General features: G+C 33.3%; 1 protein-coding gene across 1 annotated transcript; it reads right to left on the bottom strand.

Moving 5' to 3' along the window:
• Positions 1-10,965: 10,965 nt before the first annotated feature.
• LOC105774794 (ATPase 9, plasma membrane-type) lies at positions 10,966-14,782 on the bottom strand. Its single transcript, XM_012597369.2, has 12 exons — positions 14,651-14,782; positions 14,208-14,522; positions 13,776-14,102; positions 13,569-13,688; positions 13,370-13,492; positions 13,173-13,277; positions 12,766-13,075; positions 12,166-12,680; positions 11,911-12,084; positions 11,637-11,819; positions 11,382-11,551; positions 10,966-11,281 (listed from the first exon to the last, which is right to left on the bottom strand). The coding sequence occupies exons 1-12, from the start codon at positions 14,675-14,677 to the stop codon at positions 11,185-11,187; spliced, it is 2,466 nt and encodes an 821-aa protein (XP_012452823.2). The 5' UTR covers positions 14,678-14,782; the 3' UTR covers positions 10,966-11,184.
• Between the last annotated feature and the right edge of the window lie 2,447 nt (positions 14,783-17,229).

Raw genomic sequence — 17,229 nt, forward strand, 5'->3', positions numbered from 1 at the left:
CATTAGTCATGGAACCCCTGTTAAGCAAATCGTGGATGTACTTTTGTTGGCAGAGATGAAGACACTCGATGGACGAACGAGTAACCTCAATCCCTAGAAAATAATAAAGATCACCCATGTCTTTAAGGGAAAACTCATTATGCAACTGCTGAACAAAATTACTTATACAGTTAGGCATACTCCCAGTAATGATAATATCATCCACATAAACGAGAACATAAAGAGTGGAGCCAGGCGTAACCCGAACAAACAGAGATGCATCAAACTTTGATAGGAGAAAACTAACAGAAATGAGAAAACATTTCAATTTATCAAACCAGGCACGTGGAGCTTGACATAGCCCATACAAAGCTTTCTTCAAATGACAAACCAAAGATTCGCCATTCAGACCACACTGAACATATCCTGGACGTTGTTGTATAAACACTTCATCAGCAAGATTGCCATTTAAAAACGCATTATTCACATCGACCTGACAAAGCTGCCAACCCTTGGAAACAACAACAGACAATATGGTTCGAATAGTAGCAGGTTTTACTACTGGGCTAAATGTTTCCTTGAAATGACACTCGGGTACCTGAGAATAACCTTTCACCACCAACCAACCCTTACAACGAGTGACAGTCCCATCAGGATTTTACTTTACTTTGAAAAGCCATTTACATCCGATCACATTTTGACCATTTGGTAACAGAACAAGTTCTTTAGTGGAATTATTAATCACGGCATCATACTCAACTTGTGCTACTGCATGCCACTCCGCAGTAGAAAAAACCTCCTCAATCGTGTGTGGTTCATAATAGACAGGTTCAACAAACATAGTCTTGGGTTTAAAAATGCCGGTCTTAGACCGAGTAACCAGTGGATAAGTATTCCTCATAGGTAGAGAAGAAGACTGAATATTGGAAGTAATTGTGGTTGGACTGGGAAAACTGTCTCTTGTGGGAGAAAAAGAGAGATGATGTGGCCCACGATCAGAGCCCAAATCAACCTGTGGAACTTCCGAGGCAGAGGGCGTGGGACAGAAGCCAAGAGCAGGAGATGATGACTCAGCATATTGAGCGGACGAGGACTCCGTGAGGTGACAAGGCAGAGGCTGAATAATAGGAACATATGTTGAGACACACTTACATGACTGAGATGCTAAACTCTTAGTAGACGCAGGGAACAGAAACCTTTGTTCATCAAACACAAGGTGAAGAATAAGTTAATAATGTTAGAAATAAATCAAATTGGAAATAAATAATTTCATGAAAAAAATGACTATGGCAACAGTTGACAATCCCCGGCAACGGCGCCAAAAACTTGTAACGCATAGGTTTGTGCAAGTGTACATAGTCGTTATCAAGTAATAAGTAAGTATCGAGTTATCGTCTCCACAGGGATTGTACTTGTGCTAAATCACTTAATTTGTAAAATTATATTAACAATTTGGTAAAATAAAAACACAATATAGTTGAGAAATGGTGATTAAAATATATTAAACTAAATGCAATGATTCCTAATGCAAATTATCCTAAGTACGCAAACTATGTGAATGAAATAGATTTTACTAAAATTAAACACAATTTACAACAATTATAACATAAATAAACTAGGACAATTACTTTAATTAAACTCAATTTATTATCAACATGCTTAATAACATTCGGAAAAACATTCCATGGCAGCTCGATCTTTCATGAGTTTGGAAACCACATTAGGTCCTTTTGGAATCCTTTACTTAGTAAATACGCATTTTTCTGATCCTTATTTACTAAGGGTTTCTTAGCATTCATTTGAGATAACAGAGACATGTTAGGTTTGAAACAATTTAATCACACAAATCTAAAAACTATGCAAATAACAGAGCTTGGTTATAGTTGTTATGCAACCTACAATTTAATCGGGTTAGGATCTAAATTGAGCATGCACATTTCAATTATGCGTCCATTAGCCGTCGTCTGGTTAGGATCGCTCAGCTAATTCAGGTTCATTTTAATCACGTATGAACGAAATACAGACTTGATTTTAATTGAAAACATGATTGATTGAGGCACAAACATTATAAGCATGAATCAAATAAATATTATTTAATCAAAGCAATCATCCTAGCTTAAATAAAATTAAGCTAACATTTTTGTAAACAAGAACAAAGAACACATGGCAATCATCGTTAAATTAAATTAAAGAAAAGAAAGATTAAACCCAATTCAGAGTGGTTGTCACCCAAGACTCTGATTGACGAGATTCCTTCGTTCCTTTGCTTTGCTCCTTTGCTGATGTTCTCCAAGGTGGTAGACCAAGGGTTCTTTTAGAGGCTTAATTGCTAAAATCTCTATGAAGAGATGATGCTAGGCTTGGGAATGGAAAAGGCTAAGAGAGAATGATGCTTAAAGGATGATTGAAGAATGATTGTGGGATGCTTGAAGAATGAATGAAAGGGTCTTATTTATATGTGAGGATGAGGGGATAGTTTACTAAAAATAGGAGTTTTCATCCTTTGAATAATCTTCCATGGGTGGCCGGCCATAAATCAAGCAAAATAAGCTGATTTTCCTTGATTTTTGGTCCATTTGAGTGCCACAACAACTCAGGACTGAGACTCGGTCAAGTGCAAATCTTCTGGTAAATCTCTAATTTCTTCAACTCTTCAAGGGCCTTGTGCAATTAAACCAAATAGTGGTTTATGGATAGCCATGTGCAGTCAAATTTTGGGTTGACTTGGTCTCTAATTTGGAAGGTTTCGTAATCCGAAAAAGCCATCAGACCTGTCCAGAATAAATCAACAAGTTAGAGGACCAAAGAATAAAATTTATCCAATTTAATTAATTAATTAAAACCCAAATTTATTAATGAAATATTTAAAAATGAATTATTAAATATAATTTTATATTTTATTATTTAATTTAGTCATACATGACCTACTTTATGTCTTAAAAATATAATATATTCAAATTATATAAAATAAGCCATTTATTGCATGAAAACTATATAATAAAGCATAAAATCACATTTTAATAATTTCTATGTCCTAATTTCATATTTTCACATATTTCATTAATTTATTAAACAATTACTTAGTTTTGACAACGAATTTAAGTAAAAAGGTGATCATTTACATAGGAAAAATCTTAACCTTTAACTTTGTCTTGGTTTTCTCGTAATACAACTTTTTCCTTTTCCTTTAAGTGAACCTTTGGAACACCCCCAAACTTATTTTGAACTCAAGCTCATACATATTTCCTTTTTGGAGACTGAGCGAACTTTTCTTCACTTTTTTTTTTAAGCATGAGCACATACATCTTTATGAAAATTTCCTCAAATGTTGATTCACAGGACAACTTTAGTTAAGATAGGTGCACAAGATTAGGATAATTTTAAAAAAAAATGGTAACTAGCTTATAATGTAGGTTTATTGCAAAAACAGGTCTTTAAGCTCAAAATTACAGTTTCAAGGGTCTAATCTCATAGGGTTGGCTCGAAAAGGCTCAAACGATCCAAAGAAATAGTGCCTATATCATTTTAGATTTTTATGTCCCCTAGGATTTCGCCTCAAGAAAGTTACTAAGTCAATTCTAAAGATATAAACTTTCATGCATGTCTAATCTCAAAAGAAACTAAGTTTTCATGGCAAACATTACTAAGGCTAAGATCATACAAGCATTCCATTCTTCATGATAACATACTTTCACTTAGACAAAATCATCATTCATACTTGCATACAAACTATCTCAGTAACAAGAATATCTCTAAACATTCATTTATTAAAACATACTTATGAAATAAATGATTAAAACATATTAAAACATACTTATGAAAGAAATGGTTAAAACATATCAAAACATACTTATGAAAGAAATGATTAAAACATACTTGAAAAAAATTTAAAAGTTTGAGCAATTTATTTGCCTTACCTCCCTTTTAAAAAGAAGCAATGTACAAAGTAATGAATGAAAACTGAGCAGCAGGTAGGGTTGTAAAGAAAGAGGGGTGAGTCATTAAGACTGCTTAAATACCAAGTCTTCCCAATAACCCAATCCTAGACATGTTCATTCTCATTACCACGTCACTTAGTCTTTATTCTTTTTAAAGAAGTGTTAAGTTGTTCATGCTTGCTATGTTTTATTTTGCAGAAATTAAATCCTAATTACGAAAGAAATAAATTCCTAAAGACCTAGAAATAATTAAATAAATAACAGGACAAGAATCCCCCCTTTTATTTTTCTGACTCATTCCCCTTGTCTTCTTTAGCTCCGTCTCCACTTGTATCGTCAGTATTTTCCGTCATGTCTCAAAGATAGCATTTGGGAACTTAGGAACAAAATTACTAGAGATATTCTTAAAGGTATTTTGAATTGAATCATCTCTAATTTTTGCATATTTCTAGTAAGTTTGTTGTTGATTGTGCATGAACTTGCACATATCCATCAAAATCAACTCTGATTTCCTTGAAGTACTTGCAGAAGTCGGCATTGGAGTTGTATATTCAGGTTCAACACTTAGCTTGACTGGTTCTGTAATACCTTGAAAATTACTACAGTAAGAAAGTAGGTATCCTTGATAGTAAAATAAGAAAATAAAGTAACAAAACAGGAAATTTTGAGTTATGGAAACATTGGGAATTATATTATGACATATTAATTCAAGAAAGGATTAAATAGCAAAAGTGAGAAAAGTTTTGTTGCCCAAGAATAAATACTCAAAATTTGAGGAATTAAAGTGTAAATACGAAAAAGTTGAAGGACCAATAGTGTAAATATTTTAAGGCGGAATAATCTAGAAAATAAGGAAAATGGATGAATTAGGACCAAATTGAAAAGATAAAGAATTTTGAGGGACTAAATCACAATTTTACCAAATTAAGTGATGACTCAAGGATGAAATTTTTAAAGATTATAAAGGGAAAAATGGTCAATTAGAAGAGAGAAATCTAGAAGATAATGATGATGTTGGAGATATTTTATATTAATTAATTAATTAAATATTAGTTTATTAATATTTTAATTTGATTTTAAATGATATTTTATTATTTTATTAGTATTTTATTTAGTATATATAAGAAAAGGAAGATGAAGAATCATCCATTCCACCATATTTCCATGAAACTAACGTGATAAGAGAGGAGAAGAAAGAAAGTTTTGCTTTCTTTACAATTTAGTCCTTCCACCAAAAATTTACCATTTTTACCTAGAAATCAAAAGAATTTTCATAGCTTCCAAGAGAGAAGAATAACATGGAGACAATGGGGAGCTAGAATATCAAGTTAGATTCAAGAAATAGAAACTGGAGGAGAGAGAAAATCAAGTTAAAGATTGAAATCAATAGCACAAGGTAAGAACATCAAGATTTCAATATAGTTTTAAGTTTGATATTATTGAAAAAGCATGGAAATAATGTTATAGTAGAGTTTTCTTATGTTCTTGATATATTAGTGAAGAGAAATAAGTGAAAGTGATGGGAAATATTATAGAGAAAGGGAACAAGGGAGTTATACACCTAGTAATCAACATTTTGCACTAAAACAGTTTTGGACAGCAACAGTAGGTTAACTTTGAAAAATCACCATAAATTGTGGAAATAGAATTAGAGTATGAATAAAATATTGAAATAAATCTTCTTGAGTCTAGTTTCTCATAAACAAAACGGTGTAAGCAATGGAATTGTAAATCATGAGATATAATAAATTTTGTGAGATTAGGTCAGAATGAATTCGGGTTCCCTATTCGACTTAGAAAAATAATTAAAATTGTAAAAAAATTATGGGTTATAATTTATATGCTTAAAATATTTAATTAGTATATTTTCAATATAAACAAATGGGAACATCATCCAAATTCTGTACAAAGAGATAATTAATTTTTAGTGAAGAGGGGTGAATCACAAATAGTGAAATAGGGAAACTCTAAAGAATAAAATGTACTTATTGACTAAACAAAAATTCTAAAATTTTATTGTAAGAATATATTTGAGTCTAGTTTCAAATAAAATTTGCGGATCTCAATTTGGAGTTCTGTAGATTAATATATAATTAATTTAGTGACCATGACTCAAGTGAACGACTTGTTATGAGTAAACAAGTTAATAGTGGTATTATGTATATATCAAGGATATGGAATGAAGTGGAGGAGGAGGAAAATATATGTGAATATTCAGCTAATATGAGTTTATTTTAAAATAGCTAATTTACATGTTTTAGGTTCGGGGACTAAATTGAATAAAAGTAAAATTTTAAGGGTAATTTTGTAAAAATATAAAAAGTGACCAAATTGCATGAAATGAATTGTTTTATTATTTAAATTAATAAATTGAATGAAATATTGATTTATATCAAGATTGGGTGGAAATTGAGAATATAGAAAATTACCAAAATGTCCCTAAATTTTGGTATTTCTGCAATTTAGCCTGGTAAGTTCGTGTAACTTGAATTATATTCTTAGATGATTGAAATATATATATTGGATCGAGAAATTGATTTGAATTGTGATGAGAAATTGTGAATTGAATGAAATGGAAATGAAGCTTTGAATTACATGAGTAAATATCGGGTCTCGTAGGCGCTATTTGTTATGAATATAATATTTCGAGGATATGTTGTAAAGAATTATAAAAGCACGTTAAAATTTTGAAAGTTTTAATTCAAATGAAATTTTGTAACTCGGTTTAATACGTATGCAAATGTATATCTTTTAGTAATGCCTCGTACCCTATTTCGGCATTGAATACGGGTAAAGGGTGCTACAATGTGACATCGCCAGATTCGGTCATAACGTTTAGACCAGGTTTGGGGTGTTATAGGTTCTTCTTCTGGCTCAACCCTTGATTCAGGAATGTTCGGTTCCTTATCAGATTCTTCCTCTTCAGTGTCTATAACTGAATTAGCTTCAGTTTCAGTTCCATCTGTTGACTCCTCTATATCCGACTCAGTTGGCTCTTCTTGCTCACCTTGATTCAGCTCATGCACCGTCTTTACTAATCTTTCAAGATCATAATTTGTAATGCATCCTTGAACATATCGCCCCTTCAAATTTGCTTGTGTTTTAACACGGGCCCTGAAGCAAAGTGAAGTGATTATGATGGGAAATAAGCACTTCCTGCCTTCTTTTTAGCACAATCGTGAATCTCCTTGAGGATAATTTTCCCAACATTAATGGACTTTTCTGTCAAAATTGCGTATAACAAAAGCATCCGTTCCATCGAGATGGTGGAACTATGTGAGATAGGCATAAAACTGTAGCGAACAAAATAAAATCGTACCTTTGCTACTGGTTTTAAGTATTCTTTTCGACAAGAATGACTCCTATAGTTTCTTATAATCCATTGGGATCTCGGATTTGTCACAACATCAAGCACTTGTTGAAGAAAATCCCAATTGATATTGTTCATCATTGGGTAGTACTCATCTTCTTTAACATCAGGTAAATTAAACAAATCATTGATAGGCTTAGAAATAAGAGGTACCTTTTTCTTTCGAACGATGACTTCAGTAGCATCTTGTGTAGTCAAACTAGCATAGAATTTTCGAACTAGTTCATCATTGGGAAGTGAACGAGCATCACAAAATCGTTCCCACTTGAGAGCATTGATCTTCTTTCTAATCGGTATAGGAACAACCATCAAATAGTTACTCTTCAATTCAAAACCTTTTTTCAGCATCATAGGTTGATGCTTAAAGATTGAGTCAAATCTCTCTTTCACTTCTTCATCGATCAAAATCGGGTTTTCAGGAGTAGTCTTTGAAGATCTGGTTCTTTTGCAAGACATGGTATCTTTTCCTAAAAATTCGGCAGAGTTTCTGCACAAGAGAGAAAAGAAAAATCGAAAAAGTAGGTTCATCAACAACTAAGATCTGAGGAAGATTAACAAGCGAATGTGAGAGTAGTTAACGACTGCTTTAAGGTTTCTTGGCGGACAAGTTGGTTTGGGTTGAGAGAGCTTAAACCCTAGGCTTGACAATCCTATGAAGTTTATTTAGATAGATGAGGTCGAAAGAATAGTCTATCGAGCATCACTTTGTCTGTCCCAGTCTAAATGGTGAGGTTGAAAGATAAGTAGTTCTTATCAACTAGTTAGATTAGTTAAAGGCCGAAAGGTAATAACTAGGTTAACTATTAGTTGATTGAATAAAACCCTAGATCAGGAGTTAGCTATGAACATTGAAGCGAGTTGGTCTTCTGTTTATTCTATCGATAGATTTACAAATTATTTTATTTCTACTATTTAATGTCTTTTGCATCTTTTATTTATATTTAATTCTTATCATGAATTATCGTATTATGGTTTCGAATTAGTACTGCTTAGACTTGTTGGTGTATGAATTAAAAGTAATCTAATCAAGCTTCCTTTGGGTACGATTCTCAAAATACTTTCATGCTCCATTGTAACAATATGTATTACAATATGACTCGTATAGTTGCGGACACAGACTAATTCCACATTTTTTATAGCAGTATTCTCACTCTAGACATTCGCATATCGGAAGGTGGTCAAACGTTCCAACAAAACTAGCCTTTAAGCTTCTTAGTGGATTCTAGTAATTGGGGTCCTTAATTTCTTTTCTTTTTTCTTTTTGGATTTATTTTACAATTTTTTATTTTTTTAGTTTTAATTATTTCTTAAACATAAATTATTATAATTTTCATTATTATAATTATAATTTTTATTTTTAGTTTTAGACATTTCAAAAGTTTTATTTTATTTTTAGGAAATTATCCTACATAATTTACATTTTGCGCATGTGGTGCTTTCCCAATATTTTTTTAATAGAGGAAAAGGTTAGATTAATTGGTATAACAACATGCAACTTTAGGTATCACATCGAATAAATAATTTTTTAATTATTAAAGTGACAATTAAAATATAACTTTGAGAGCTAAATAAACATTTAAATTGTTTTCTTTAATGAGTTTACAATTACAATTACACTATAAATTACAAATAATATATATTCGATCAATTATAACTAAAACAACTCAATTCAAAAATATAACGAATTGAAAATCAAAATACATCTAAATTTAGACCAAAATATATTTAGAAAGACACACGTACTGTGGGACTTGAAATAATTTAAAGAAAGACTTACATATGATATTTACCTATAGTAATACTTAAACTTAGGGATTAAAATCCTATTCCTCAATCCTTAGCGTGAAACACAAGGTGCATAGTGCCAATGGATTAAAAAAAAAGAAACTAGATTTGTGTCAAACTGGTAATACCTCTAGATTATACGTCCAAATAGTTTAACCAATTTATTAAATTATATTATAAATTCAATTATCAAAATATTATTTTAATATTAAATAATTATTAAATAAAGCAATTTATCTGTAAAAATATGCACAAGGATCACTAGTGTTTTTTTTAAAATTAATGATATTATCTTCAATTTTTAAAGATGGGTTAAAATATGAACAAAATGGTTACAGTTTTTCAATTGTCAAAATAATTTTAATAAAAAATTAAAATTTTGTTTTTTAGTTTACAACTAGAGTGCAATTATAATAGAATTACAAATACACATTCAAATAATTCTAATGTACAATCAATTATTACAACATAAATGGATTATTTGATTAATTACAAAATAGAATTAAATTTTTAAATTACAAATATACTAAAAATTGAAACAATCCAAATTAAGATTAATTAACTAAATTAAAACTCACACAGAATGACAATGTTATTTAAATCGAATCAGACTGATTGATCGAACCGAAAACCGATCAATATACCGATTTGAAGTAAGGAAAAAATCTTTTGCACCGAAAACTACTTTGAACCTCCAACAGTGGACCGGACATATCGGTAAAAATCACGTAAACCAATTTTTTATATTTTATTTTTTGTCAAAATTTCTAACTCAACCCGAAATAGAAACCATATCCATTTAAAAACATCAACCTTGATCCCTTAAAAGTCACTAAATACAACGACCAACCCAGTCCAAAAAGTTTAATAACAAATTTGGTTATTAAAGTTTATATGTTTTTATTAAAATGACCTTAATTGTATTTTTAAGCTTTTTTAACCATCAACTTTTATTCTTTTTTAAAATTATTTTTTAACAAATTTGATGAAAATGCCGTTAAAAAGTTATTGGGATGATGTAGAATTTCATAAGTGAAATATTTTAAATGAGATGTAATTTATTATTTATATAACTTAATAAAATAATTACATGTGAAAATAATAAAATAAATAATTCATGAAGCTAAAAATAACTCTTAATTTAAAGAAAATAAACATATTTTTTAGATAAATACATTTATTTTCTTTAAATTAAGAGTTATTTTTAATTTTATATATAATTTATTTATTTTATTATTTTTCACTTACATTAGTTATCAAATCCAAAAAAGCAAATAGACAAAAATTTAGCCTTTATGCCTTGTTGCCGTTCGTCTCTGCTTTGATTCTGTCTAGTCTTCTCAAGTCTCAAGCAAAGCTTGCCCATCGTCATCGTATCCAGCTGCTGCTGTCGTCGAGGTGAGGTCTCAGCTGCGCCTCGGGTCTGGGTTGTTAAGGGGTGAAAAGAAGAGTACAAGGGTGGGAGACATCTGGTAAATAAATTTAGGTAGAAGAGACGCCTGACATCTTGATGAATAAAGTACAAGGAGATAAACAGACAGAGATGCAATGGTGCTTATGCTTTTCATTTTTGAAGATGTAAAAGGAAAGTAGACAGTAGGCCAAGAAGCTTCTGTTTGCTTGGGTTTACTTTGAAATTGTCATGGGAAGCAAAGGCTAGATGACATCCATTATTATTGGTTTTCTGTATTGAGTGTTGTTAAGTTGTAACAGTTGTTAATATTTTTTGAAGCGGTTAAATTAAAAATCTATAATTTGACTATTCGATTGGTCTTAAATATGCCAAACAAAAATTGGTTTGCATTACCAGTTCAACGATCTTCTATTATTAAAGAATATTTTGAAGTGATTGGATTGTTTTCATCGCTGCGGTTGGAGTTTTGAAGAAAACACAATTATCATGTACCAAAATCTTAGGGATACTTGGATTATTCAAAACATTATTCCAATACCATGCGTTGGCCTACTACCAAAAAGAAAAATGAAATACATAGGATAGATGCTGATTTAAGAAAAAAGTTCAGCCTAATTTCTACCCCAATCTCTTCCGGCCTTCATGGCATTAATAATAATTAGCTTACAACAACCCCTGTTCCACATATTCTTTGTTTCTCAAACAGTGTAGTGTTGTTGAATGGTATCAATGTCGAGTCCTTTGAGCTTCACTACGGATTCAACGTGTCCTTTGAGTGTGTGAAGCTCCCTCAACCTGGTCAAACCCAGAAATAGTGATTATGAATATGGGTTGTAAACCCTAGAAAAATGTGATTATATTATAGCGGAGTGGAGTCAAAGTAAAGAATTATCACCTTGCAACTTCGGCACGCTTCCTGGCTTGCTCAGCAATCTCCGACAGTTCTATATAGTTGCTCTTCTCGGTAATTTCAGGAGGTGTCAAGCCATGAAGGGTGCGTTGAGCCAATGCCCATTGTGCTTCCCTCTCTCCTTTTCCGTAATCCTTCTTTGTTGTGAAGGCGGTCTGCAAATTTTGATTGTGAGATTAAACATCCAATAGGATCACAGGGAAATTAATTACCACTTCTTATCCTTCACATTGGGTTTACCTTGTTTTGAAGCAAATTATTCCAAGCTTTTCCACTCATGGCATAGCGGATCAAGAACTTGAATACATCAAGTGGGAAGTAAAAGACAACACTGTAGATCCAGATTACACCCGCCCAACCCCATCCTATGCCTTTGATTCTTGCAAACCCCCAGTTTGCATAAACTGCAATTACAGTAGCCACCTACATGGTTGAATAAAAACAACAATTATATTCCACCAATTTTAAGTGGAATTTTTTTCTTTATTCATTTTTTGGGGGTTAGGGAACTCACGAGTTGTGCCAAAATGAAGGCAATCACGAGCAAGAACCCGGGACGTTCGATGAAAGACCAGCTTCGAGAACGAGTGACGAAGATGAGTGCTTGACTCACTATGCTCACTTGGAGGTAAACAGCTGCTGTAAGCTCGTCTTGATTGTGTCTAATGGATCTTACACCAAATTTATCCTGCAATGAATATCATCCTTTAGTTTAGCTTCGCAATTCGATTATGCTGGTTTAAGGAGGCAATAAAGGGTTTTTGCATACCGAAAAGAAGTTCGAGTCATTCGCAGCCCAGAAGAAAACAACAGTCATGCAAGCTAGATAGGTGCCGAGGACAATGCCAGTGCCAAAAATCTCCTTGAGCTTCCATGAGTCAGGCATGGGAGATGGCTTAACCCTGTCCTTGGAAATGGTCATAATTGTTCCATCATTGAGTATGGCTATGATCAAAACCATGAAAGGTGAAAAATCGAACTTCCAAATAAGTGCAAGGAGCATAAATCCCAACACTATCCGGATAGTAATGGAGACAGCATAGATGGTATAGTTTTTCATTCTCTGGAAAATTGCTCTACTTGTCAGAACAGCACTCACAATCACACTTAGTCCTGGTTCTGTTAATACTATGTCTGACGCACTACGAGCTGCATCGGTTGCATCATCGACTGCAATCCCAATATCTGCCTTCTTAAGAGCTGGTGCATCATTCACACCGTCTCCGGTCATGCCACATATGTGCTTTCTTTGTTGTAGCCTCTTCACAATTTCATACTTGTGCTCTGAGTGGTAGCCATTAGTTAAAACAATAGTGATAGATTTCTTTAAAGCCTCGAATTAATACCGGAATGTATTCAATAAACTCACCAGGAAAAACGCCTGCAAAACCATCAGCCTTCTCGATAAGCTCATCAACACCAATTGTATCTAATGCATCACCCTTATTTTCACCAAGGAGAACTGATGATGGATACATGTTGGTTCCCATGCCGAGCCGGCGACCAGTTTCCTTTCCAATGGCTAGTTGATCACCTGTGATCATCTTGACATTGACACCAAGACTTAGAGCACGGCGAATTGTCTCTGCACTATCATGCCTTGGGGGATCAAATAGAGGCAATAAACCCACAAATTGCCATGGATCTCCTTGGCCATCCTTGGTTTTCTCAGGCACTTTCTACAATATCAAAATGTTTATTCCATAATAAGATTTTCTTTCCATTTACTTGAGAATTCCATATATGATTAAGGAGAAAAGTAGCATAGAAAGTTACTTGTTTTGCCACTGCAAGAGAGCGAAGCCCACGATCAGCAAACTTAGTAATGATATCATGAGCTCTCCTCTTCGCATCATTTCGGAGGTTACATAGTTCAATAATCTGATAGGGATGTCAAACCCTAGGTATCAACATAAGAAAATAACTTTGTTGATAAGAAAAGCATTGGTACGATGGTAAACCAATCCATTTACCTGTTCTGGAGCACCTTTGCTGGCTCGGTGCCAACTACCATCAGCCTCGATATATGTCATGGCTGTACGCTTATCAACAGGGTTGAAGGGAAAGAAATGAACCTCTGTAACCCCTGCTCTGGCCTGCAAAATAAATTTCATGTTACCAGTTGATGTATAATGATGAATAGGATTTATTTTTGTCAATCTTGACACTCACCTCCTTGGGATCACCTAGCATTCCAACAATGCAGGCATCAATGGCATCTTGATTCTCAACCCGGGAGGCCCTTGCCGCTAGTAGAAGAACCATTTCCTTGTCAATATTGTCCATGAACACCTGAAATTTAACATGATCATTATGTGATATGATCAATGCAAAATCAATATGCCATAGTAATTTTTAAGTTTTAATTCAAGAAATAACCTCAATCATGCTCTTGTCCACTGTAAGCTTGTTGAGAGTGAGTGTCCCTGTCTTATCACTGCAAAGTACGTCCATTCCAGCCATTTCTTCAATTGCTGTCATTCTCTTAGTGATGGCTCCTTGTTGTGAAAGCCGGTGAGATCCGATAGCCATGGTCACAGATAAAACTGTTGGCATGGCAATTGGAATCCCTCCAATGAGAAGCACCAATAGATTATCGATTCCATCTCTGTACTTACGGCGCTGGATTGGATACATCACAACAATCTCGATAAGCATCCCTACTCCAATTGAGCATATGCAGAAGTTCCCAATTGCTGTCAGCACCTAATAAAACAACCGGCATCCATTGCACATCATCAGGTAACAAGTAAAGAACAAGTGCAAGTTCCAAACTTGGAAATACTGCTAAGTACATTAAATCTTCTTTACCTGCTGGAAGTGCCCTATGTTATTGGTGCTATCAACAAGGTGAGCAGCTTTTCCAAAGAAGGTGTGGACGCCGGTGGCAATAACGACAGCCTCAATCTCACCTTGCTTTACAGTCGAACCAGAGAATACCTCATCACCTGAGTGCTTATTTACAGGCAAAGACTCACCGGTAAGGGCAGACTGATCAATCTTGAGTGCATCACCTTCAAGGAGACGTGCATCTGCAGGGACAATATCTCCCAATTTAATACTGATGATGTCTCCCGGTACCAAAATCGCTGCTTCTTGCTCATTCCATTTTCCATCTCTTAGGACCTTCAATCATTGAAACAAGTAAAAAGGGTTAGAAAGGCCTTGCCCCCCTTTTCTTGCAACACCAGCAATTTCGACATTAAAGTTTTGAATATGGTGTTTGCAAGTTATTTTTTGGGATCCTTAAGCACCTTGGTTTTGGGAGCAAGACCAGCCATAAGTGCAGCAGCAGCATTGCCTGCATTATTTTCTTCGATGAAGCTAATAGTTGAGTTGATGAAGAGCAATGAGACAATTCCAATAAAATCTTGCCAATCTGGGGGTTTGCCCTGTCATTTTATCATACAAATATAATAAGAGATTGCTTATTTAAGCCTATTAGTTCAAGTAAAAGAGAGAGATGAGTGTAAACATACTCCTCCATTAGCCAAAGCAATGGCCATAATAGCAGCAAACTCCATGACCCATGAAAGAGGATTCCACATAAATCCCAAGAACTTCAAAAGCTTGTTTTCCTGTTTAATGTTAGAAGATTTTTTTTCCTTTTAGTTTTATACATTAATCTATAAGAAAAAAGGTATAATTAGAAAACTTTTGCCTTTTTCTCTTCAAGTTTGTTGGGACCAAAGATTTGAAGCCTTTTTTGGCCTTCTTCACTTGTCAGGCCGTTCCTGGTGCATTTCAACTGTTGAAACACTTCTTCAACGGGAATTCGCTCCTACAATCACCACGTTCGAGTTTATATATATATGTATGTATAAAAGATTAGCCTTTTTACACGGAACACTTTACTGGCTGAATACAAGGGAAAGAAATACTGACAAGATCAACAGTCTCATTCTTGATTTCTTCCAAGCTGATGCTCTTATCCGCCATGTTTCTCTCTGATTAGTTTCCCAGGAACATATAATTAAATTAAAAGAAAAAGAAGGAAATACAGTCTCTTTATTTATCTTTCCATGCAAACCAAAAGTACGTTATAAGTTATAAAGTGGGAGCTGAAACTACTCTCATAGAAACCCACATCTTTTCTTTATATATGTTGAGCTTTGTGCGGCTTGTTTTTATCTTCTACCTCAAAAAGAAAAAAATAATTAAGAACAACTTAATAACTAGGTATTATTGTGTTAATTTATGGGGGAATTTTAAAGTTTATTACGGTTAAAGCAATAGTACAAAATATACAAAGTGGAAACTCAAAGTTAAAGTGGTGTGTTAGTTGGGTTATCTATATAACTGAGCTTTGGGAAAATTCGGGACCGTAAATGAGCGAAGGAGCGGGAGAGTCCCTTGGTCGACGCTGGCCAAGTCATTAGGCTATAAGCTATTTCACTATGTATTTCTTTTTTTCCCCCTTTCTTTCTCTCTCAAACCATAAAACTTGCCAATTTGTTGGTTCAATAGCTTGAGATGTAAACATTTACGGGAATGGTGGAAACAACCTAGGGGCCACTTGTTATGTCATTTTATGCATGACAAAAAAGGGAGGATTTTTGGGGTCTCTTCGAATTGCCGAATTACAATAAATAACATAACATGTTTAAATGCTTGACACTCTCTTCAACTGTTTCATGATCATTCCCAACGAATGACTGCATAATTCTTTTTTATTTTATTATTCCCTAAACTATAACCTTATTCTAGTTTTATAAAAATGCTTATTTTAATAAAATTACTCAAAAACAAAAACAAAAACAAATTAAAATTATTAATTTTAAATAAAAATAACATGTATTTTAAGTGTTTTTTAAAATAATATGGACAAACCAAAACGAATTTGAGTTAACTATTTATAAATATGAATAAACTCAAATAAAATTTGCAATTCATACTCTTAGCTTAACAAAGTTGTGAGGAACTTTGACTATCTATTCCATATAGTTATCTCATTCCCCATTTGAATAGTAATTAGGGCAACAAATTGGGACAGTCGAAGTGTTTATATATTTGTTGGTATTTTTACTTGTATAACTTATGTAATTAGATTAAAAGTGTTTTTAGTCAAAAAATTAAGAAAATTTTGTGTACAAAGGGATCTAGATATAATGAGATTTTAATATTATCTTTTGGATAATATTCTTGAAGAGAAAAAGGAGAGTGATTTGTCGTAATTTAGTACATCAAATCAGGCTCTTTCGAACACTTGATTAGTTTGTCTCAAGCAATTGACGAATTTTTTTTTTATGTTTTTTTTGTTTTTTTAGTTTTTAGTATTAATGATTGTTTTTCTTTTGTTTCAATCCTTTTGAGATCCGATTTGGCAAATTTATGCCATTGGGAGTTTATTGGTGTATTTGAGTTTGTGTAGGGAGACATCTATGACCAAACTGTGAGGAAAATTGCAAGTGATGTGGGTGTCATAACATTGATGCCAGGATGTCGTGACATTGACCCTCAATCACATTAGAGGAGCAAAACTTCAATGAGAAACTGATCTCCCACGAATTACACTATTATTTACATTCCTTTTTCACATAAATTTAGCTTGTTTAATAGTTAAATCAAGTCATTTTAGTATATATATATATATATATATATATGTTTTATACTTTGATTAGTAACTAATGTCTTTTAGTAGTTGTTATTACATCTTAGGTATCTAAATAAGGTTGTGTGGTTATGTAGCTCAAATCGGGAGCTAAAGATGCACATTTGGGTCGAAACTGCTGCCCATGTCGCAACACCATGACACCGATGTTGCAACACCGAAGACAGAAGCAAAAACAAGTCAGGGAATGAAACTATCTACCGTGTCATGACACGCCTCCTG

This window comes from Gossypium raimondii, chromosome 6 (assembly GCF_025698545.1).
Source record: "Gossypium raimondii isolate GPD5lz chromosome 6, ASM2569854v1, whole genome shotgun sequence".
In the NCBI taxonomy this organism is placed as follows: domain Eukaryota; kingdom Viridiplantae; phylum Streptophyta; class Magnoliopsida; order Malvales; family Malvaceae; genus Gossypium; species Gossypium raimondii.

Bases quoted from the DNA above. Each gene is read 5' to 3' on its own strand.
- LOC105774794 (XM_012597369.2), bottom strand. From the start codon at position 14,677: ATGGCTGGTCTTGCTCCCAAAACCAAG. The intron at 14,523-14,650 runs GTGCTTAAGGAT...CAATGATTGAAG, and splicing joins GTCTTGCTCCCAAAACCAAG to GTCCTAAGAGATGGAAAATG. The intron at 14,103-14,207 runs GTAAAGAAGATT...TTGTTTTATTAG, and splicing joins ACATAGGGCACTTCCAGCAG to GTGCTGACAGCAATTGGGAA.